Source organism: Orcinus orca, chromosome 4 (genome assembly GCF_937001465.1).
Source record: "Orcinus orca chromosome 4, mOrcOrc1.1, whole genome shotgun sequence".
Taxonomy (NCBI): Eukaryota; Metazoa; Chordata; class Mammalia; order Artiodactyla; family Delphinidae; genus Orcinus; species Orcinus orca.
Genome location: NC_064562.1, coordinates 14492751 through 14518157, shown reverse-complemented (window position 1 = coordinate 14518157; position 25407 = coordinate 14492751). Strand labels below are relative to the sequence as shown.

At 39.9% G+C, this 25407-nt stretch overlaps 1 protein-coding gene across 3 annotated transcripts in view; it reads right to left on the bottom strand.

The window, feature by feature from the left end:
• GRID2 (glutamate ionotropic receptor delta type subunit 2) overlaps positions 1-25407 on the bottom strand; it is a 1386623-nt gene that overhangs the window by 16696 nt on the left and 1344520 nt on the right. For 2 of the 3 annotated variants that reach the window (XM_004276975.4, XM_049709174.1), the window contains 2 exons: positions 21910-22150; positions 16735-19221 (listed from right to left, as the gene is read on the bottom strand). In XM_004276975.4, the coding sequence (XP_004277023.1) occupies positions 18799-19221; positions 21910-22150 (664 nt within the window). In that variant the 3' untranslated portion in view covers positions 16735-18798. Of the gene's footprint in view, positions 1-16734; positions 19222-21909; positions 22151-25407 lie in introns of those variants that run through there. The other variant, XM_049709175.1, reaches the window with a different exon arrangement.

The window sequence follows — 25407 nt, the reverse complement described above, 5'->3', positions numbered from 1 at the left end:
TTAGAAATGGCTTCCCTCAAATTTTATGGTGTAGACACTTTCTTATACTACTTTTGTTTGTGGATCCATCAAAACACCAAAATAAGTTGAATGTTTAGACTTTGGTCTAGAACAGTCAACCATTTTCCTCATTTATTGCCTTTTAATAAGTAAATTTCATAAATTTTAAGGTACAAAATATGTTGAAAATACTGCTTTGATTTTGTTTGGCATATTGGGAATCAGCATAAGGTTTTATTTGGAAAATAATATAATTTCCATAGGAAAAAATAGGTTAAAACAGTATTTGTAGAAGACTATAGCTAAATTACATATAGCTTGCTTCACAGTTTATCTAGAAGAGGTGGGAAAATCTGTGAAACCCGAAGCCCAGTGCTTTGAAATGCCTCCCTGGAGCAGTAGATGTGGTAGTGGATGGAGGGTGGCCCGTCCAGCTGGGCACTCATAGGGGGCTCTCGTGAAACCTTCCCTCCCCTCGCTCATTCACCAAGATAACATGGGTCACAGACGGCCTTGTTGTATAGACTCTAAAATTGCATATTGCCTTTTTCTAATGTGTTTTCCTTCTAGGGCTTCAGTTTTCACCTGCAATATGTCTGCTTGGACCTGGTACCAAGAGTTGCATTGATTTCTGCTGTTTATTCAGCACTTCATTCGGCATCAGAGGTGGGGTGAAAGGAGTAGTGTAGGGTTGCCCAGCATGATTTTTGTCCCGGGCAGGCCAAAGGTAAAAGGAGAAGCATGTGGACAGTAGCGTAAATGGGGAAGAAAACAGCCCAGTTCACAATCCTGCATCAACCAACTTAGTTTTCACTGTTCAACTTTGGGATGTAAGTTAGATGAAACCTAGACTTCCGAGAAGAATGAGATCAGCAAGGTCAGCTGTTCAGGGCACTTAGAGGCGGGGATGTGTGCATCACATAACATCACTGTCAGGAGGAACAAACATTCCCACCAAGCGCTGAGAGTTTAGAAAGAGGATTGAATTAAAATTGTTTATTTTTTTAAAATACTTTTTAATTTTTATTTTTTAAGAGAAAAGTCTTTCTTTTTCTGAAGATTTGGGCAGTAGATTGGGGTTAGGAGGTGTTGTACCAAATTATTGGTATCTGAAAATAATGTGGACAAAATATACTCGTTTCTTTCTATCTTTATTTTCATGCACTAAGAGAAAAACGACATACTCTATGACCACCTAGTCAATTTTTTAGGAAGTACACTCTAAGTCACTATATTTATACGTTTTAGAAACATCCTTGTAAAGAGAGTAAAAAATAAAATAACCAAAGGACTTAAATGTCGGGCTTACCTACCGCTAAAGAGAAGAATAAAGTACGTTTAAAATAATTTCTTTTTCAAAAGAGGGCTTGAGTCTTTTCACAAAACGCTGTTACTTATGGAAGAACGAGTCAATGTTAAAATCTCGACAAATGGTGCCACAGCGCCACCATCTGGCCTTGTAGAAGACAGCAGGGAGTCACAACATGAGAGAGGAGCGCAAGTTAGTGTTTTCTCTTCCCTAAAGAGCGACTGGAGAAAGAAAAAGAAGGCTCTGTCTCAGTGTAGCCCTGCATTTGTCACTACTTCAGCTAACATCAAAGGTCTGTGGTGTCAGAAACTGCCTCCATCTCTTTTTATGTTTCTATTTTAATTTGAAGAATGAACATATTTTTAATGGCTCAAACCATAAAAAATGAAAATCTCCCTAATGTTAGCAGTCTTTCTTTTCCTTTATTGACAGAAAATAGAAAGACCCCGCCCCCTTTTTTTAAAAGCATTAAAAGCCTGTAATTCAATGTTAGTTTGGTAGAGCTTACCAAACTAACAGGCTTACCTCCCTCATTTTCAACTTGTCTTTGGATATGTTTTTTTATAATGTTGCTGAAACTTCTTTGAGCTCTTAAAGCTCTGAGATGTTTAAGATAAAACACATTTTAATATATAATCAGAAGGACAGTTTGACCTTGAAGGCATGGTGAGATAATTTAATGCATATTTAAAAGCTTGCTTTCTTTGGAATAAAATTTTTACTTCTAAAATTTGAATGTTTTAAGAAATATATGCATTTTTTAAACTTTCTGTTGCAGTTTCACAACATTGGACACAATTTCTAAGCAGCAGAGTGGTGTATGTATTTTCATTTTGACATCTCTTGACTTCCATAGAGTTGTTTTGAAAGATTGTCTTAGCTAAGAATTGTCTTAGCTTTCACCATATTTTTCACTCTATTAGCAGGTGCTTTTATTAATTAAAAGATATTATTATATTAAACAGAAATATGTACAGAATAATAACATTGTAAGACTATTTTGAGCCTACTGTGAATGAGGAAAGGGTTTCAAGTGCTTTCCATTTAATATCAGACATTAAGTTCTTTCAGGATACTATGAAGAATGTCCTATTACTATCTTCATTTTATAGATGAAAAAATGAAACACAGAGACACTGAGTAACTTGCCTTGGGTAACACAGCTGACAAATGATGGATTTGAACCCTAGCCTTTAGACTCAATGTCTTTGATGATGCCACTAACCTATTTTGCAGGATACCAGTATTCTCAAAATATTTAAAATTTTATACTCTTTTGTATTATTGTATTTTTCTCTTTGCACAAGAACCTATTTAATGTACAAGTAATGCCTTTAAAACATTTTATTAAAAATATTTCAATAATGTTAATGGTTAAACAACGTTTTTTGAAGGCTAACCTAAAAAACAACAATTATGTATATCTTTTTTCCCCCATGGAATCATATACCATGTGTTCAAAATAAGTGACTTGTAAATGAACTTCAGAAAATGAACATTTTGTAAACTGAAGACTGTTTTTATTTTACCTAATTTTCTTAGATTCTAAATAGTCACTTTAGATACTTATACTGAATTATCCATGCTCATTTTATTGTAGTGTATTCTAAAAAGTAATCAAGGGAAATCGCTGTTTATATTTTGATTATTTATAAGGAAACTGTTCAGTTTTTTAATATTTGTTAAAATGTTTGGAATTTTCTAAAATTCTCTAGAGGTTCAGATTCTCATATTTTACCAATTTTGGAAAGTCTGTGCATATTTAAGTTTTATATAACAATTACCCTCCAAAACTGCTCTTAAACTGGTCTTATTTGAATTTTTAAAAAATATAGTACAGTATGTCCCATATTATTCTAATGGGGATAGAAAAATATGGGGCTATACAGAATGTTTTACTGTAATTCCACTCAATGTTTTATGAAGAAAATTGGAAAAATGTGACATCAAAAATATCATAAGAATGTACTTTTTTGTCCTGTATGTGGATTGGAGAATAGATTTTTACCACGATCATGTTGGGGTCACTGGGTAGGTTCCCTTTTGGTATATGAGATAGGAGGAAGCATTAGCTCAACATCAGCCTAACAATTTTATGAAGTGAAGCAATCACTGGAACCTTTAGCAATTTCTTTATTAAAAGCCCCTAATCGTTAGTTGGTGTGGAGCTTGGATATTGTCTTCAGTATTTCTAAGTATTTTTACATGTAAATATGGCGTTACTATTTTTACTAATTTCCTATTAAGTTTCATAATAGCTAATTTAGATGAAATTCAAAAACAAACATTTAGACTAGCAATTAAAAATCATGTAATGGTTATTTACTGAAAATTTGAATTATAGACATTTTAAGTCATCCAGCATTTGCACTTTGTTGACTCAGATTTTTGCCCAGTATTATTATTATCCATGTGTTTTAGCTGTTACTTGGGAGGTAGGACGGATAGGAGGAGGAGAAAGATTGTGAAGGGAGAAAAGGTGATTTCTCTGTTCGCCAAGGACACAGATACAGAATAATACAAAGACGATTTGTTCTTCCACTGTGTGGTCAAGGAACAGTTCAATTCAGGGCACCTTGAAGGCTCAGCCTGTGTCTCTCCAGAACCACCACAAGAGGGCGGAGATGCTGATTGTCTTTCAGCAGAACTGTGAGAAAACAGGTTTTGGATTTCTTTTGTGTATATGGTACACCTTATATTAGCACACTGATACTGATTTAAGTAATGCACTAAAGATTTTCCTTTTGGGCATAATTTTTTTTCGACAGAATTAAGTTGCGGTATTGTTACTCTATCCAACAGGAAGCCACTAGATTAATTATCCTCAAATGTCCCTTAGATCATATAATTTGGCTACACAAAAATTTCATTGCCCATTGAATGACTTTCCATCTTCTTATCCTGAGGCTCGTATCTTTATATCCGGAGACTTCAATTCTGAATGTTTTGGCTAAACCCAGGTTCTACATTTTCAGTGTTTTGCTGAATATATCCACCTGGATATTTTACCTTCATTTCAAATATGATATTTTTAAAACCAAATATCTCCTGTTTCAGGCACCGGCACTGTTTCAGGCACCGAGGAAAGAGCCTGCCCTCAATTTGCTTACATTCAAGCAGAAGGAGAAAGACAATACCAGGTCAGTAAATTACTTAATGTGTTAGTACACGGCACATAGTAAACCATACGTGCTACGCAAATGAACTGAGCCATGTAAGAGGAGATGGGAAGTGTTGGAAGAAGGGGTCATAACTTTCAGTAGGATGGTTTGGGGAGGTCTCACTGACCCTAGATTTTAACCTCATAATTCTTTTTAATGTTGTGCTTTAGACAGAACCTTGTTTATCATCCTTGATCTAAGTCATCACCAAATTCTATTGATTTTCTCAGAAAAATCAATGTGCTTTCATTTTCACTTGGACTGCTTTTTGTCTTGTTTAGCCTCAGGACTACAAAGCTTCCTAACCTGACTCTGTGCCTCTGTGGCAGTGAGGGCAGAAGCTTAGCAAAGCTGTTTCCATGTGGCCCTGTGATAAGCCAATGGGTTGTGAGTGGATGTGACGAGTGCTACTTCTAGAGCCGGTGCATTAAAACTCCCACAATCCTCCGTGTTCTCTCCCTACTTGTTCTGCAAGCTGGATGCAGAAGGTCCATAGGAGGTGCAAAGTCCTGGGGCATGAGAGCCACTGGATAGATGCAAACCTGGCCCTAAAGCGCCAGATGGAAGACCACCCTCTCCTGGTCTTTATATGAGTGAAAAAATAATCTATTATATTAAGCCACTGAGATTGGGGGGAGGTATTTTTTATAGCAAGTAGCATTATTTACCCTAATTAATATGGCCTCCTTCTATACATCTTAGACCACTGCGACACCCCATTAAGATGAACTTTTTTTAGTAACATTGAGTCATTGCTCTGCTGTTTATTCATAATTAGGTGAAATCTGCAGCTGTGGTTAAATCCAACTCTGTCTTCCTATGGCTAAACAGAAGCTGCTGAGAATGATCCAAGAAAACCCCTTACAACTGAACAGGACTTATCGTGGCCCCCAACCTCAGCTGAGCCCTCAAAGCTGTACACCAGTCCAACTGTGTTGCTCTAGCGAGCTCTCCATTCCTTATTCTTCTAAAATCTCTGACACATGACCCTCACAATGATTTGCCTTCTCTATCTTATGAAAACTAGACTCCAACAGGGTTCTCATCCTGCAATCGAACATAGACATTTACTTGCATTCATACTCATCCTATCACCCTGTCATGCAGTTACAGTAAAATATGTATCCCTTCTCCTATTGAAAACTAATCATGTCCTGGATCTCATTCCTTTTTGCCTTTTTTTGTTTGTTTGTTTTTGTTTTTGTTTTTGCGGTATGCGGGCCTCTCACTGTTGTGGCCTCTCCCCTTGCGGAGCACAGGCTCCGGACGCGCAGGCTCAGCGGCCATGGCTCGTGGGCCCAGCCGCTCCGCGGCACGTGGGATCTTCCCGGACCGGGGCATGAACCCGTGTCCCCTGCATTGGCAGGTGGACTCTCAACCACTGCGCCACCAGGGAAGCCCGGCTACTCACTCTTATAGTGTTTTCCTTGATCGTTTAGCTAGTACACTCTTCGGTCTTTTGATCAAATGTTCATCCTCCTCAGGGTTCTATGCCCAGATCTTATCTTCTGCTAACTAGACCCTCTTACTCCTTGGATGATTTTGTTACGTCTCACGATTTCACTTATACTAAATACTTCAAAAAATACCTTAAGCCCACACCCAGGCCCATTTCTGCCACAACTCTCTCTGGAATCTTTCCACCTCCATCTTTCCCTGCTGCTACTACCAGACACTAGGACTCTACCTTGATTGCCCCTTGAGGTTCCTAACTGGTCCACCTTTCTCAGATCTTTTCCTACTCCAAAACTTTCTCCTAGGACAGCTCAAGTGGTTTTTAAAATAAGAATATGATCAGGTCACTACTCCACTCTAAACACTTTAATGGCTCCCTCGTGTTGCCCAGAATTTTATTCCTTAAAAATACAAATTCTTTAAACTGGCTTATGAAGCATTTCAAGGCCCGCTCCCTACCTCTTCATTTTATTCTCTTGATATTCTCCTTTCCCTCTAAGTTCCAGCTCAGGCTACTTCTTTCAGTCCCTGGAACTAATCTTGCCCTCTGGCTTCAGGTCTGAGTCTATGCTGGTCACCTGGTGTAAACGACCCTGGTCTCCTCTGCCTGGTTGATTCTCAGTTTCCCTGTAGGTCTAGCTCGGAATCCCAACAGGGGAGCTTTCCCATCCCAGCTCGGGGTTTGCAAATCACCCTGCATTTCCATTATGACAGCACTTACTGCAATTTTTTGTCCCTGCCTGTTTTCCCCAGTAGACTGTAAACACTGTCATATTCCTAATGTTCCCAGATGTTCAAAAATGGAATAGATTGTAAACGGGATGAGACTCAAACATTAGGTCGGAAGTTGGGTTTGATGTCTGTAGCTCTGTGGCCTTAAGTCCTTACTGCTCCTCATGGGCCATGTGTTGGATCCTGCTCAGATGCATCTTGTGCTTTCCTCCTCTGTGAGCTGGATTATATCTTTCCCTTTACCTAAGAATGTCTTTCTCTACTTTGTAGAAATTATACTCTTTTTGAAGCCCAGTTCCAAAACTGTCTTCTCCACCAAGACATTTTATCACCCTGTTGAGAAAAGATCTTGCCTTTTTCTGAATTCACAAAACATTCTGGACTATTTTTAAGTACTTATAGTATATAATTTAAAATCACTGTATTTCAATAAAAAGCTTTCTAGGGGAGAACCTTCTCTCCCTTCTCTGAATTCCTATAATAAGTTGTATCATTGTGATGGGACACATTATACGCTGCCTTATGTGGCAATTACGCATACACATGACATCTCTTCGTAATAGCTTTGGGAGTCTTGCATGTTTATACGTACTGCGGTACATAGCGTCTTGTCGTGTATATAATGAACTCTCAGAATATAATTGTTGAATGTATCAACCAACTACCTTATCTTCTGTTTGTCTCCATAAACCCCCTCTTTCAAGCCAAATAGCCTTATTCCTGGTCCAATACTTGTCAAGTGTATTTTCCCATTTCATCTTTGCACATTGCTTTTACAGCCTACATTCATATCTCTGATTGTCAAAATCCTACCTCTTTGGCTCAAATATTGCTTCTTTGTGAAGGCTGCCTTAATGCTTCCTGCTTGAAGAGATTCTTGGCTAAGGTGCTTGGCCTTGGGTTTGTGGGCCATAGAAATACCATGAAAAAATTAAATCATGGAGCTACCTGACTTGAAAAATCACTTAGTAAGATTACCTAGTAAGGTGGGTAGGAGGGAGGTGAGCTGGAAAAGAGCAACACTTGGGAGACCTAGTGTAGTGTTTCCAGACAGAGGCTAACATGTACTTAAACTTGTCCGGTAGCTGTAGGGCTGCAAAAAAGGGGGTCAGGTAGTGGAGCATTATGTAAGCTGACTCCATACGGGTTTGTTTTTCTAATGTTTCCACTTAAGGAATTTTTTTTTTTTTTTTTTTTTTTTGCGGTACGTGGGCCTCTCACTCTTGTGGCCTCTCCCGTTGCGGAGCACAGGGTCCGTACGCGCAGGCTCAGCGGCCATGGCTCACGGGCCCAGCCTCCGGACGCGCAGGCTCCGGACGCGCAGGCTCAGCGGCCATGGCTCACGGGCCCAGCTTCCGGACGCGCAGGCCCCGGACGCGCAGGCTCAGCGGCCATGGCTCACGGGCCCAGCCTCCGGACGCGCAGGCCCCGGACGCGCAGGCCCCGGACGCGCAGGCCCCGGACGCGCAGGCCCCGGACGCGCAGGCCCCGGACGCGCAGGCCCCGGACGCGCAGGCCCCGGACGCGCAGGCCCCGGACGCGCAGGCCCCGGACGCGCAGGCCCCGCGGCCATGGCTCACGGGCCCAGCCGCTCCGCGGCGTGTGGGATCTTCCCGGACCGGGGCAGGAACCGGTGTCCCCTGTGTTGGCAGGCGGACTCTCAACCACTGCGCCACCCAGGGAAGCCCAGGAATTCTAACAAAGAGGGGAAGGAGACCGGAAAGTTCGCTGACACCATTAGCAGAGATAAAGAGGGTAAGCAGAAGGTTGGGCGGGTTTGCTGGTTTCTGCACAGACTCTGGTGGAGATGCTAATTTTGCAGGGTTTTTCTTGGAATCTGTTTACGTTTTCTAGGCAACTATGCTGCATGCATTATTTATATTCATCTTTTATGAATATTTTATTTACTGCTTGAAATTTCTGTATCAAAAGTGTATCAGCTAGTGAGGACCAGTTGATTTTTATGGAGCCCCGTAGGGTACAGAGCCTCTTGCAGCCCTGAGGGACCAGAAAATGGCCCCCTCCCTCCCATCTCTCTTTGATCCCAGGAGCAGTCCATTGTGGTGGAAGGGCATGAGTTTCTGAGTCCGAGAGATGTAGGTTTGAATTCTGGTTGTGTCACTTGCTAATTGTGTGTTCTTGGCCAAATTACTTAACTTTGCAGAGTCATAGATTTTGTTCCGTTCGTTTTGTTTTTAAACTGTTCAGTTAGCATCTGCAAGAGCAAATTTGCAGAGATATTATGAGAATCGAGTGAAACACGTGTACGGAGCCCAGCCCTGTGCCTCCACGTGGTCGGCATGCCCTCCCTCCCTCCGCATGGGTGCTATGCTTAGGAGAACATAAATTTTGGCCCGCAAAGGATAGGAATTGTGGCAGAAATTGGCAACGTAATTTTGAGATGAGCATTGATTAAATTTCCCCGCATTTGAAATAATTCTAGCTGAAGATACATGCCATGTATTTTATTTAGTGTGATTCAGAAAATGTGCCTCTGCAAAACTACCTTGAAATCCTTACACTGTGTAGATGTTTAATATAACCTGTGTACGCCGTATGTGTACGATTTCCTTTTCGAGGAAAGAAAGATTATTGTATACATGTGTGACTGTGTGATTTATGGCTTTAAAAGTGAGACTGGAGGAAGAGTAAATTGCAAAGAATTATATTCTCAAACAATTTGAACAACAGGTTTTACCAGAGTTATTCTAAAGTTGTAAAGGCACATACTACCGATTTCTGGTTTTGTATTTGATAAAAGGCATTTTTTTCCTTAGACTTGGGAAATCACCTTTGACCTCTTAAAGGGGAAGCATTATCGTAACCTCCGTGTTGAGAGAGAGCTAAAGCTGGCAGACAACATCTAGGACAAAACTAGTCTTTTCGATGGCACCTGCTTGCTGAAAGCTCGCCTTTATTTTTTCTTTTAAACACCCAAAAAGGATAGGATTGGTGATGAGTATTTCACACCTAAATTTTTATTCTCTTACAGGTCACTTAACTGTGTTAGCGATGCTTTCTGAACTCTCTTGAAATAGGACTAAAAGCACACAGCAATTATGGGAACCAAGCACGGTTGGTTCCACAAGTATTTGATTTGACTTACGGTGCCAAGTATACTGGCAGGTGTTTCACAGAGCAGGTGTTTGTAATGTTTGGGCTAATTTTAGCTTGCTCTTTTTATAAGACAAGCCTGTATTTAGAACATTATGTTTGGATTTCTGTTCAGGTATGTCTGCTCCATGGTTGTTCTAGGCAGCCTAAAATGCAAGGGAACTTTGCCCCAGGTCTCTCTCTCTTTAGGACTTCGGAGATATTGGGTCTATGTCAAGCCGCCATTATGGTATTTGAGTCCCTGTCACTGTATCATAGTTTGGTCAATTTGGGGTATTCACTGTGTGGGCAACATGGTGTGTGTCATGTGAGAAAAAGGGATGAAGCTTGTTCTGTAGCATTTCAAAGAACCGATAGGGGGCAAATTTTGACACGATCCAGAGATCAACTGTAAGAAGAATAATCTAACAATTAGGCAGTTAAAATTGTTGAATGCTTCAGTGGGTTGCCTCAGAAAACATCTGAGTTGAGGTCTTGGTCATCTGTCAGTAATGCGTCATTCGGAGGGTGAGGGAAATAATCATCGGAAGTCGAATATGTGAAGAGATCAAAGCAGAGCGCGCTGACTGAAGCCCAGAGGGCCGCATCCCCAGAAATCCTGAGGAAAACCCTGAGGAACCTGGGGAGCACAGGTAAAAAGCCATGGACTCTACATGATGCCTGAGGTGCCCTCCACCTGTTAAGAACCCAGCATTCAAGCTTCACATGAAGGAGAACAAACAGTTCTCAATTCTATGATGTCTTCTACTTCAACCTCCCAGCTTAAGAAAAAATGAAGATTAACAAAAGAAAAAATATATTCTTCTGACTTCAGCGCTTTTTGGTGGATTTTATTCCACTTTTCTCGCATCTAAATTTGAAAAATCATATTTGATTTTTCTCTTTTATACTCTGTCTTCAGTTAATCATGACATTCTCTTGATTACTCCTTCAGAATGTATCTACCATCTGCACCGTCCTTCCATTTTTGGGCTACCACAGAGTTCAGGTCATACCTGAACTATTGCACACGTGTTTTAATTGGTCTCTTTTCCGTTCCACTCCATGAATTACTACCAGCTTAATCTTTTTAAACCACCTCTTTAAGAGCCTGTTTTTCCTTCAGTGAAAATCTTCAGTGGCTCCCCAATGCCCACGATGGAAATCTCCAACATGCCAAGGTCGTGAGCCTCTGTGACCACCAGCTGACGGTTCAGAAACTGAAATTCCAATGGAGGCGTGGCCGGAAACCGGCACCACATGCCACTCTCCCATAACACTCAAAATGGGGGCTGGGCTTCCCTGGCGGTGCAGTGGTTGAGAGTCCGCCTGCCGATGCAGGGGACACGGGTTCGTGCCCCGGTCCGGGAAGATCCCACGTGCCGCGGAGCGGCTGGGCCCGTGAGCCATGGCCGCTGAGCCTGCGCGTCCGGAGCCTGTGCTCCGCAATGGGAGAGGCCACAACAGTGAGAGGCCCACGTACCGCAAACAAAAAAAGCTTCAGTCAAATGTCAACTTATCAGTGAGGCCTCCCTACCTACCGTATTTCAAATAGTAAAGCCCCACTTTCACTCTGGCCTTCCTGGTCCTCCTCTGTTTCCCTCTACAGCACTTATTATCTAATAGACGACGTACTTATTTATCCTTCTTATTGTCTATCTCCTCCAGTTGATTGTAAATGCCATGAGGGCAGGGATTTCTGTCTTGTCTACTGTTGTATCCCCAGCACCTAGAATAGTGTCTTGCACGCAGCAGAACCTCAGCGAACATATGTTGAATACATGAATGAATGAATGAACCGGATATAGTGTAATCTCTTGAGGCCAGCCTACAGGCTTCCCACAGTCTCACCCGAGCTTTACTTCCTGATACTTCCTGACATGAAACCCACATTCCAGACATTGTGGGCTACTGCTCCTCTGAACATTCTCTCCCATTCTTGTGCTTTGATTGCACCGTACCCTCCACTTGGAGGCCCTTGTGCATTCTTCTGACCTTTCCTCTATGATTAGGCTAAATTTCTACTTACTCCATGAAACAATGTCAAGCCACACAGCCTCATTCTTCTTCTCTTCTCATAGACTATTTTCTCGATAGCACTCATTTGACAATTAAATGTACTGTGTATCATAATATTTCATATTCTTGTCTTCTGATGTTACTTAAACCGTGAGTCTTGATTCAGCTTTTCAAATGTGTATATTTTGTCTCTCCGGCTTTGGAAGCTGTCTTAGCAAAGTCCGGCTGTAAGTGACAAGAACATGGGCAGAGCTCCAGCCCAGGGGCCCACTCCACCACCCTGATTGACGGGGCCACCAGTAACTCAGCACCCTGGAACCCTTGCTGGCCCAGGAGTGTGCCTTGGCATGCTACTTAGGAAAGCTCTGCCCTAGGTGCCTCGCTCATAGTAGGTGCTCAGGTAGTGCTAGTCAACGGGCTGATTGATCTTGTGTGATTGTTTTGTTCCTAATATTCTCTCTGCAGCCTTACTAAAGTTTATATCTATGTACTAATATTCGTTTTTTAAAAAGAGACACAAAATCATTATTATGGAGTAAGAATTAAAAACGTCATTTAGTGATGATGAACAGGAAAGAATTAAAATATATTCTTTGTTGGTGATTGAGCAGTATTATAGGACTTACCATGTTAACGGGACACACCAAAAGCTTTGGAGACTACACGTGTGAGAGTTACTCAGATGACGGGCAATTACTTTTACCATGACATTTCCATGGAGAAATCAGAGTGAGCAGTAAGTTTTAAGATGCTTAGTTATGCAGAATTGAAATCTGGAAGGCCCAGTTACATGTCTATCTTGCTGCACTGCTTCTTTTTTTTTTTTTTTTTTTTTGCCTCTCACTGTTGTGGCCTCTCCCCTTGCGGAGCACGGGCTCCGGACGCACAGGCTCAGCGGCCATGGCTCATGGGCCCAGCCGCTCCGCAGCATGTGGGATCTTCCCAGGCCGGGTCACGAACCCACATCCCCTGCTTCGGCAGGCGGACTCTCAACCACTGCGCCACCAGGGAAGCCCTGCACTGCTTCTTTTTAATTTTTATTCTTAATATGTTCACTTAGAAAGAAGTATTATATTCATTAAAAACCATTAAGTGTGAATGAAAGTTCTGCATTTGATATCTAATGTCAATTACGTCAATTAGATATATGACGCAGCTCTACTTCATCTAACAACTAATGTTCAAAATGTTTTTTAACATCACCTATAGAAGTATTTGAGCATATTAAGTATTAATAACTATTTTTAGAATGGAAAAGTCAAACTAGACAGCTGGGCATGTGACACCTTTATTTTCAACTTAATTTTATAGTGCTTTGATTTCTAAAAATAAGTTTTATAGCCAACTTATATAAACAGATATTAATAGAAGGCTAGCATTAACTTGAAGATCAACTTTAATATAATTCTGAAGAGGAATTAAATATCGACTATCAGCTCCTTATTTACCTAGTATGAAATAGCTATAGGTACCCCTTGCCTCATGAAGAGGCTGTGATTCTGAAACATTTTATATCACTTAAATTTTTGCAAATTGAACCTTTTTTTTATTACACATTAGGATAATTCTCAAAGCCCCCCCCATTATGAACCTTTTGTGCAGTGAATAAGCAAATATTTTTTTAAAAATTAAAAATAGCCAGAGATATAGGCTGATTCCTAAAATTTTTCAGTAGCACCAATATAAAAATAAAATATAACAACTTTAAAAATTAAAGTTTGCCTTCTACTTATATTTCAAATCTTGTGGCAGGCAAAATATTTATCGAAAGCAATGTTTTCTGCCCATTCTCTGGTTCTGACATTTTACTGTACTTTGATTTTGTGACATCTGCTTCTCCTTCTAAAGCAGCTGCTATTAAGCTTAATTAGCTTTTAATTAAGGAAACTTAATGTTGTCTTAAAAAGTTTGTGAATTTTCTATCGTATCACAGATAGTTTGAGACTTGGAACATGCTGCCAATTCTGAGGTTGGACTGGATAGAGTTTCTCCGAAAGGAAAAAAGGCCCTCATCCCTCACAAAGGCTAGACTGCTACGTCTATAGCACAACGTAGGTAACATGTGCAGAAGAAACAGCCAGTTTCTCGTCTCCACTAGAAGAAACTCCAGAAATGGGCAAAATCAGTCAAAAGATGACACTTGGTCCTAGATAGGAAAAATTTTCTCAAGTTTGAACAATTTTTGCCTTGTTACTAATATTACATGGAAACAAATGAACACTACTGAAAAAGTAGAAATTAGGAAAAGCCAGGTGAGAAAATGAGAGGCAGCTCATTTGGTCTGTTTCTGTCCTCACGGTAGGCTGAATCATTAGGTGGGGTCGCTGCTCCATGCCTCTATGCAGCTCCATAAAATAGAGCAAAGCCACGTCGTTTCTGTTCTTCTGAAAGCGTGTGTGGGTTGGAAGCTGTCCTCATGGTGAGCAGCCTGTAAAACACTTGACTTTCGTGGGGATCCTAGGTCACATTGTATCCTCTGTCTTAAACGATAGGAATGGTAACTAGGAGCCTTATTTGCAATACAAATAAAAGTTTATGAAAGTTGAAGAGTAGCCTGAATAAGACTTACTGTGTTTGGTCCCTTGGAAATAAGGTTTTTGAAACCCTATAGCTCTAACCATCACAACGGCTGAGCCCTGCAGGGATAGAAAATGAGGGAACATGGTTGTGTATCGTTCTGAGGTGGACACCTGAGGGCAGGAGTCACTCTGATGTGGACGCATGCAGGTGTGGATGAGAAGGGGTCAGGTAGCGGTTTGCCTGTGGCTTGGGGTGATTTTCACATTTTTGAAACTTTGGTCTCATGGTCTGGCATTTTGGGAGATTTTCAGGTCTTGTTTGTGGAAGGAATCTGAATCTAGGAAGGTAGACTCAGTCAGCTCATGAGAACTACCAGGATGGATTGGTCCGGTCAGTTGGATTGCCCAGGCCCAAAGAGGATGGTACTGTTTTGGGGTGACTAATTCTGCCACCTCAGAAAGTCTGTAAGGTGGTCTCTGTATCCTGCATGTTGCTGAGGGACAAGGAAAGGCCTGGGCAGTAGAACACATGCAGACCCATTCCCAAATATATGTCTTCATTTATGTGACGTGTAACTGCTTAGCACCGTGGCTTTACATAATAGGTTTTCAGTAAACACTAATAGAACTGAATTAAATCTATCAAATCTAAAAAGCTTTATCTCCTAATTTTTCAATGTCAGGTTAAGTCATTTCCACACAGGGGAGCTCATATATGCTACCTCGTGAGAGGGTGTTTACTAAAATTTGTTGAAATGATTTTATAAAATGTCATAATGGCTAGCCATTTATTAATATCTGACCACAAGGACTGGATAAAGGATTTGTTTTTAGAAATAAAAACACTCTAGAAGGAAGCCCATTTCTAGTGAGCCCACTGTGTTTTATCAATTATGAGATGTGTATTTAAGGTTAAAAACCTATGTTTACCAGCACAAAAGTTATTAGCGCTGCTTTATTTATTATATCCATAATCCAGCATGTGTTCCACCATTCCAAAATTCCGATTATAGAATATTTATAATTTGTTATCCAGTGGTGTGGCTTAGAAGATATTATGTAGGATAAATGGATTGTCTCATCTTTTTTTTTCTAATTGATGAAGCAAAGTACCATTCAGCAAAGTCTATTTTTTAAAGTATTTATTCAGTTGACAACCAGTCCCAAACTGAGAGAGATGAAAAATAACATAATTGAGGAAACAACAAATTGCCTGTAGCTTGCTGTGTATGAGGAAGAAAGACGCTCTTACAGTTTTCTAATGTATGATGAAACCAAAGCTGTGCATAAGTTCTGATGTGGCTGAAAGTGAAAACCAGTTCTCTTAACGATTCACCAGGGGAGTAAATTCGACCTCTGACTGGAATAAACGTTCGTGGACATAAGGGGTTTGTCTTGTTCTGAAATAGCAAGGTTGGTGTAAGTGGTGAGAACCAGGGCAAACAATGGGCTAAAGGAAGGAGCGCCAGGCAGAAGCAGGACGGCCTGAATTCTGCCACTAGCTGTGACCTGACGTAGCTTGAGGTGTTCACTTTCCCATCTGTAAAAGGAGCAGTTGAATCAGATGCTCTAACTGGTCCCCCATGAGGAAGGACGGTTCTAGAGATTTGCAGCCTAAACTTGGCGAGAGAGGAGTGGGTGGAGGCATTGTACTTGAGCCATCTCTGCAGTGAATTCACAACCCATTAGGACCTGCGTGGATGTGACTGAAGCATGGTAGAGTTTTAAAAAAAAAGACTCAGTGTTAAGTCTCAGATTGTCAAACATTTGCGCGAGTCACAGCTTCTTAGCATCTTATGTTCTCTTATTTGTAAAATGAGGGAGATGATAGTCTAGATCTCTACACTTCCTCCTATCCAACATTTAAAAATCATTTTAATGGAATTATAGAAAAGCAGAAATTTAATCTAAATTGAATATATTTTCAGATATATATTCACTGAGTGAGTTAAATGCTAGAAGAATTAAATATTGTTCAAATGCAGAAAATAACACTCTATTAGAAATAATCTTGGAGTCAGTTAATTTCCAAATTAATAGATTCAGCATGATGAATATTTTGCCAACAGCAAAGCAATTATTAATACACAATTCTAAGTTTAATAATTACCCTTAATTTTCTTTTTGTAAAATGTAACAAACGCTCATCCTGCTATTATTATAATGGCTGCATTGTTTACATGAAACAGGATAAATCTTTCCCAAAAAAGGAAAACAGACGTATCGTTGGTTCAAACTGTCTCAAATAGCAGAAAGGCAGTCTTTCATCGGTTTAGAACATCACTTGCTACTGTTTTTAGAGAGCCGCTCATCATGGCATCGTTCTGCTAGTAAAACTTAATGTGTTTTATGCTTTAATTAATTCAAGATAAATTTTTAGAAAAAGTCAGTTCTATCTGTGAGAGAGTAAGCATTTTCAAATTGTATAGTTAAGACTTCAATGGTATGAGAGCAAGTTTAGAAAACATTTTTATTAGACAAATTATTTAGACAAATTATACACAGAAAGCTCTGCCACTCGTAACTGAGGCCTCCAAAAAGTGGTTTGTGTATTTGTATAATAGGCAATACATCAAAATAGGCCTATTTTAAATATTGTACATGGTTAACAGTTTGTTGATAGCTAAAATCACTGCAACATCTGGTATGTCCCTATATAGCTTGTTGAAAAGACTTTTTGTCTTAAAATCAGAGTCGTGAATGAGATCATGAATGTTACAAGGGAGAACAAGTTGTGCATGCACTTAGATACTTGCTACCCTGGAAACAAAATGGTTTTTGCATGATAAGAAATTTTTCTGCCTTACACAGTAGACAATATTTGAAGATTTAGTACAAAAACAGTGACAGGACAAGATGCTTCCCAGAACAGAATTAGCATCAAAGTATAATATACCTTAAGAATATACTTTTTAATTTCTCCTAAAGCAAATCACATAGGTTGATTCCTATACCAATCCTAGCCACGGAATGAATTAGATTAAAATAAGTGTATGGCTGCGTAAAAACACAGGATAAGTTCTTGCTTCCTACTTACCACATTTTAATTTAAGGATTACAAACAAAGTTCATTCTACATTTCCAACAGGTAAGAAGGCTACCTTAAAAAGGGTTGTGCACAAAGAGGCACTGTTTTTGTTGTTATCCTTCTATACACTTGGCACTAATGTAAAAAACACATAACTCCTCCAAATAGAACTGAATAAAAAAAGGGGCTGAAGTTGAGAGCCCAGTATGGTTGCTCTATTTTCTTCTTTAGGGTAATGTATGACAGTAATTAAGGCCACATCAATATTTCTTAAGGGCTCCCATCTCTCCCCAACTACAGCTGTATTGATTGGCTTACTGCTTTGGAAGAGAATTTATTAACCTTCCATGATCTACGTTTAAACTCGTATAGAGCTCCCCGTGCTGTGGTGGACATGGTTCAGCTAATAGCATTTTCCATTTAGATAATTAATTAAAAGTAAAATTATCAAGGTTAGCTTTATACAGTGCTGAATAACAAATGCAAAAAGCTATTCAAATGAGTTACATCTAGGAACAAATATTAAGTCGCCCCGGATGTTTTAATAACAAAAGTATAAAATATTCTCTGTTGGCAAACAATGCGAGTCAGAATAACATTAAAGCAACCTGCCTTTTCTAACTGAAAAGACCCCCTGCACTATACATAGTTCCTGTATACAACACTTGTTTTAAACTAAAGCTTTATTAAATGAATTGCAATAGCAATGGCCTCCTTTGAATATATATACACATTATATAGGTGCATATATATGTATATATGAGATACTAGTTTATTTAACACCGTAGAGGCTGCTGCCGTATGATAAAGTTTACTGTACATAAGAAAACACTTTTCATACTGTACAATCGCATAAAGGTCATATGCACTGTTGCAGTGCAAGAGTAGTTTTAACTGTAGTCTTGACTGGCATATTAATGGCTTGTTTGTAATCCTACAAAATTGCATTCTCATATTATGTGGCCTGAATGGTCTTTAGATTATTCTATAAACACTGCAGGGGTTGCCTTTGGCCCACAGTTAAAGGACACTCAGCAGCAGTGGAGCATGGTATGGATGCAGCAGGAGAATGTAAAAAGACTGACGTTATTGCAATTATACTTTTAAAAATAGAGAAATGTTACAGAAGAGGCCTTTATGTAAAATTAATCCTGCATATACTGTTAGTATACTCAGTGCACGTTTCCTATACTTGAAGTACAGTATATGAAAAGCGGACTAATAGGATCCTAGTATATACTACCTTCTGGGGGAATCAATTGAGTAATGAAAAAAGTGGAGAGAAATGTCCAGGAAGAAAAGAGAGAAAGAAACAGAGGAGAGAGAGAGGAGGGAGAAGGTAGAGAGAAAGAACTAGAATTGTTACTAATACTCCTGATTAAAAAAAAAAAATGTTACATCCATGTTAGTCCCACAATATTACAGTCGCTCCTTGCAAAGGGAGTCCTACAAAAGAAACAGTGAAGAGCTTTTGTTGGGTGCTCATATGGAGGTGCCTCGGTCTGGATCATTACCCAGATTGAGCCCCAGGGTAGGAGTTGGTTGATAAGGAATAGATGACATTGTTTTTATAGGACTCCTGAAAAAGCCCCCATTAGGTGCCCTGTGCCTAAAAGGGCCAGTTCGGTGCTCAGGCACGTTGCCAAAAGCGAAACCAGAGGCAGCTTTAGCTGACAGCGTACGGCTAAGAGTCTGGATCTGCTCTGGGATAAAGGTTGTTGTGGTAATATGAGTGTTCCTGAAATCACTGATTTGCTCCAGTGCTTGTCGTGTTGGCAAAGTGTCAATGTCCAGAGGGGTCAAGTCAATTGACGAGGTGGAAAACTGTTTATGGGGGCTGTCGTCATCTGTGCACAAGCTATTTACACGTCTATGGAGGTGCTCCAGGTCAATTTCCTTGTCATCCTGGAGATGAAGAAAAAGAAGATAAGGTTCTCATCAGTACTAGCTTCATGGTTAAAAAAAAAAAAAAAAAAAGTAGTTCAGCAAACATGATAGGTAAATGAACTGAACTTTGGGGTTTATTCATTTAACGAATATTTATTGAGCACCTAATATGAGCCAGGCACTGTGCTAGGTTCTGGGGGTACCAATAGGATTCTGAGATAAGGTTATCTATACTTTTCTTGCAATAAAAGTTCTAAAAGGAGCATATGCCACATGCAACTACAAAATATGGGAGAATTAGATGGGTGATTGCCTTCTACAAGAGCAGAGACAGACCCAGGCAAAATTATACACATAGTAAGTATGGTTTTGGCCACGCATCTCCTCCCCACCTCTTCTTTATGCATGCTTCCTCCTTTTTCAGGGTGTCTCATTCCAAGTTGTGTTTTTGTTCCTTTGACTACTTGCTCCTTTCACTCCTTCTCCTAACCTTAACTTTCCATTCTTGGAGATTAAGTGATACAAGATTATCTGATATGCTAGTTCACACTAAAGTGTTAGTGACTGTTAAAGTGTTATTTCTCTTTAGGCTAGAAATATGTGAGATTGTTTACAGAGAGCAACATTCAACACAAGAGAATCAGTTTCTGATTGAGGGACTTCATACACTCAAGCTATCTAGTACCTGAATGAGGCAATACTGTAAGGTCAGCACGAGAGCCTTTAGAGACCCCTTCAAGCCATGACGTGTGAGTGACAGCTTCAGTTTAGGGCCGCGTTAATGCTCAATGGCCTCTAAATCAAAGACGCTTTGAGCTACACTAATAGAGTCTTAGTAAGAAGGTGCTTAATGAAGAAAAAGAGTATAACACCTTAGATTTCTGGAGTTGAAACGAATTCGTAAATCCCTTAGGATTTTCACTAGAAGTGAGCATTAAAGCCCAATATTTGAAAAATAAAAGTGGCAGGCAAGAAAATTGTCCTTTTCATCAGTCTTATTTATCACCAAGTTCAATAAATTAAATTTATGAGGATTTAAAAATATCTGTTCGTCATAAGAGGAGAAAATATTTGTTCATACGATCTGGATTAGCTGCTATGAATTAGAATGGAGGATGTATTTTTTTCATTGTGCAATTATAGTGCTCCTTAGTGAAAAATATTTTGATGTGCATCACTTTTCTTCCTTCTCCTTTCTCATTTCAAAATCCAATAAAAATATCCATTAATGCAGTATTATCACTGAGATGTTAGAGGGTTGAAAGATAAAATTTTATGGTTCCCACAGCAACTATAATATAGTCATCCATCAACAGATATAATAATGCAAAAATTTAATGTCATATATAGTAATTCAAAATGTAAGGAGCTTGGGGAGTCCTTAATTTCCAGATTTTTGAGAATAGGAAGCCTCGGCTATAATGTTGCATTAATGTGGTCTTTTGCATTGAATCAATGTCAGTAGAGATACCAGAAGTTTATTCCATTAAAAAAAAAAACACTACAATAAAACCTGATTAATTTTTAGTTTATACTCCACTAATTTAGACTGTATGATCACTCAGGTAGGAAGCTAAGATTTCTCTTCGCTAAGCCAAGCTTTTCCTTATCAATGATGCTGATCAGTTTTGCATGTAAGGTGGCAGGAAAGGATCCTCAGACAACTTTAGAAAACAGTCTGTTTGAAAGAATACATTAGCATGCAATAATTCATATGAAAATGAGAAGTCATTTTTATTTGTGCTGTAAAGCAGATCCTCTCAGGATTTGCTTAGGCATCAGTTAGCCAAGGTCTAGTTACAGAAAGTTCAAAGCTGTTCTTTGAAACTATCTAGAAAGTCAAATCATTCAGCAAATTCAGGTTGTTTTCGTTTCAATCTGTGAAGCTTTAGTGAATATGATTTCATTATATAAAAAATTTTTCACCTTTTTGGTCCAATGGAAATAAGATAAATAAATCAAGTAGTTTATTTTTAACTTCAGATAGTCTCTGATAAACACGCATTTTTTTTTTCTGGATGAAAATAAGGCACAGGGCACTTTAAAAGATACATGTAACTCTGAAATTATTCTTTCAAAGCTCTGGAAAAATTTTAATATGGCCCTGGAGTTAAGCTGACTCGTGAGAAAAGGAGGACTATGGAATTCTAGAAGATTCCACCGTGTGGATTTGTTAAGCCTAGAGCCATTAAAGAGCTATAAAAACATGATCACTTCCATAGGTCTACAGACAGACAGAGGGAAGCAGTCCCTGGGGGTGAAGAGAAAACTCATTATTTTACTGTAACACTGCATTTCTTAGGCCGAATCTCAGAGACACAAGTAATCTACCTATAAGTTAAACAACTATTTGAACTAACGTGATAAGCATCCTTGTGAACTGGTCAAGGGAATCACAGCCCTTAAAAAAATCATGGACTTAAGGTCTATCCTGAGATTTGGGAGAATTTCAAGGCCCATTATGGCTCATGAAATTGTCAGTCTTTCAAACACGATTGTCTCCTCTTCATGGATCTGGGATGTCTTAAAATGAAAATTGGTACTGGTCTTACCAATTTTTACATTTCACAGATTTACTTTCACTCTTCAAGGAAAGAAGAAACAAAGACCACCCCCAACCCATTATCCCCTTCCCTGTGATTAACCTCTCTGGAAGCACAGCCTACTTGTGGGCTCAACATGGCGCTGAAGCTTTCAGTCAAGTACCTCTTTTGATGGGACCCTGGAGCCTTTCCTCTTGTTCCACCACGTCTCCAGCATGGCTATAAAGCAGGAGAGGACGATCCCCGCAGCCAGGATGCAAAAAACCCCTGCAAAGCTCTTTATGTCCAGGGCACCTCCTTTCTGCTTCGTGTCCACTGAGGAGTACAGGTCACACTGGCCGTTCTTGGGCCACCATTTGTGCTTCAGGATGTCCATGTCACCACTCTGCTGAAGCTCCAGGATCCTTGGGGTAAAGCACACAACCATGTGTTATTACAGACATAGGTATTGCCTCAGTCCACAACATATCCATTAATAACCCTGTCTCTAAAGGACGGTGGATGTCAAGAGGAAATGAATATAGAGATTAGCCTGCAGGTGGAATGCGAGGACACACAAAACATTATTGCAGTGATTCTTCAGACAGACTTGTGCCACGATGCCGTCCTCCCTCCTTTCTTACATCCCTCCCTCCCTGCTTCCCTTTCGTCTTCCCCCACCTCTTCTATTTTTATTTATTTATTTTGTTTCATTCTGTAATCCTAAATATTACCCTCAACCCCGGTTTCCTGCAACGTGATTTTACAATTACATTTCAGAGGCACTGTTTTTATGTGGTTTCAAGCTGCTGCAGTTCTGTGTTCCTTCCCTACATGCAGAACGACGCTCTGGATCTTAATGCTTTTATGAAGAACGTTTTGCTGCTTAGAGCGAGATGCTGGCATAATGTCGCCCAGCATATGCTACACACAAAGAAATTCAATTAAAAAGACTTCTATTATTTAACACAGTGTGGAAGAAAACCTTGGGACAAGTTTGAAGTTGATAAAATACATCGTTTTGGGCTTTTCACACAACTGCTCTAGTTTCCTTTTAATGCCAAAGGGGAAATAATCTTACCTTGGAGAACAAGAAGAAAAGTTGACCAGAGGCTTTCAGAAGTGGTCACATTCACATAAGAAATACCTTCTTTTATTCACTCCCAGGGTCTGGGGATAACTGCAAAGACTGCAGCTTTTAAAACGTATGATTTTCATAGAGGTTTTATTCTCAGTTCCGAACACTCTTGGGCTCTACCTAAGACCTGCCTGGTTTTGGCCCTCCTCCAGCTGTGCCCTTTCTCACATAGCCAGAATGGTCAGGGCCAAGGTCATGAGCCTGTCCAGAGTGCACAGCATCCCCACGGTTCCCTAGGACTTCCTGGCCAGACAGCTCAGAGTGCCTGCCCATCCAGGACTCATAAAAGCCTATTCCTGTGTGTGATTTCTGAGAGCAGATCTCACAGCCATGGGTGTACACAGGTCTCTAGGGTGGGGTTTGGGGGGTGTGGACAACTCGACATGCAAGCTCAGGCGCGCACACCTCTGTGTGCGAGACCCTCACTGTGTGGACAGAGCCGGAGGTGGAAGGCTGACTCCCAGTGCCACTGGGTCAATGCAGAACTCCTAGCTGGTCACCAGTTAGAGACTCAGACCTGGCTCCCTTGGGGTCATGAAGGTATACTTGTCAAGAGAAGAGGAGAGAACATATTTTACCTAACAATGTTTAGCTTGATTTACAAGTTTTACACAGTTACACTTAGGATATGTGGACCCGTATGTGCACTCTTGCCCCGGCGCTTGGATTATTTAGGGAGAGACTGCTTAAAACTTTATAGGGGAGAACTAAGCCTACCTGGAAGGAGTAAATAACTCACTTTCAGTGATGAATTTACCTTTTTTACTGGTTTCATGTGTCTATGAGTTCAATGATAATCGACATTCAACCAGAGTTAAACGAGAGTATACTAGCCCTAGGGGCTATGATGGGGAGTTAGTCTTTAACTTTTATTTGATATTGGAGCATAGTTGATTTATAACGTTGTGTTAGTTTCAGGTGCGCAGCAAAGTGATTCAGTTATACATATGCATGGATCTATTCTTTTTCAAATTTCTTTCCTATTTAGGTTATTACAGAGTATTGAGCAGAGTACCCTGTGCTATACAGTAAGTCCTTGTTCGTTAACTGTTTTAAATATAGCAGTGTGTACATGTCAGTCCCAAACTCCCAATCTATCCCCCCTGCCCCTTTCCCCTCGTAACCATAAGTTCGTTCTCTAAGTCTGTGAGTTGTTTCTCTTTTGTAAATAAGTTCCTTTGTATCTTTTTTTTTTTTGATTCTGCATATGAGAGAGATCATGATATTTGTCTTTCTCTTTTTGACATGTCCCTGTCATCTACCTCTGGGTATTCCCGCAGCCTCAGCCCTAGCGCCCCCTGCTGACATTCCAGGACTAACAGTGCACTGGAGCCTCCACCACAACTTGGATGTCTTTCTCATGAAATTGATTGGTCTAAAGTTCTGTTCCTTCAGTGTGTTGTTCAAAAAGGGCAGTAAATTTGATTAACTGACTTTACTAAAATGATGATGAATATTAACAGATTACATTTCACCCTTATCCTAGCCCTATCCAGATAAAGTCATTTGCATTTCCAGAAGTGTGTTCCAAGGGACACTAGTACAGAGGGCTTCTGCAAAAAAAGGGTCCTGTGGTCATCAACTTTGAGAAACACCCTCTTGGAAATTTACAAAAAAAAGGCAGCCTATTAAAGGCTTTGAGAAGACCTGTGGAAAAGAAAATTTGTATGATTGTTTGAGTCAGCATTTCCCAAATTAGTCTTTCATTCCCCTTTCCTTGTTTTTCTCCCCAAATAACATACATTAATAACCCATGGAGCTAAAATTTTGAGGAATACACTTGAGAAATAGTGCCTTGAGCCAAAAGGAGCAACTCCTCGTGGGCATGTGTGGCACCATCACACACATACGTCATCACAGCATCAAAGTCGCTTGCTTGGCTTATCCATGAATACCATTCAGATAACATTAGGAAACCAACCCTGTAGGTATTTGCCTCCCTGAAGATCTAGCTAGTCAGGGCACCACTGAATATCTTGAAAGAAAAAATATAGTCATCCCTAAAAGAAAGAATTCTTCTTAAATCTGAATTTATAGGTACATGTAAAAATAAAAGGAGACTACAGAAGCATCTTCTAAATGAGAATATATCTGGGCACAAAATGAGCTCCCAAATTTCCCTGTCCTCCTATTCTTGCCACACTATATTGGTCACTGTCTGTGGAAGTCGAAGAGTTTTTCTTCATTGCACTCATCATTTATTACTATCTGTGGTTACTTGATGAATGTCTGTTTCCCTTTCTAGAATATGTTCTCATTATCTTCCATGCTTCCGAACACAGAGCAGCCACATATTTATTGATTGAATCTGCTCAATACAGTTTTTGGTAAATGAACTCTACCCTCACATTCTGCTTTTTTCTTATCATTATGCTATTTTCTTATTTATTGCATTTCCTCCTATTCATCTATTCATTCAATAAACATCTAAAGAGTGGTTTCATGTAAGGTATTTCCTTGGGTACAAAATTTATGTTAAACCACAACTGTACGTCCAGCCAGAATGGCCTGGGCAACACTGAAAATCATTTCAGTACCCTCAAT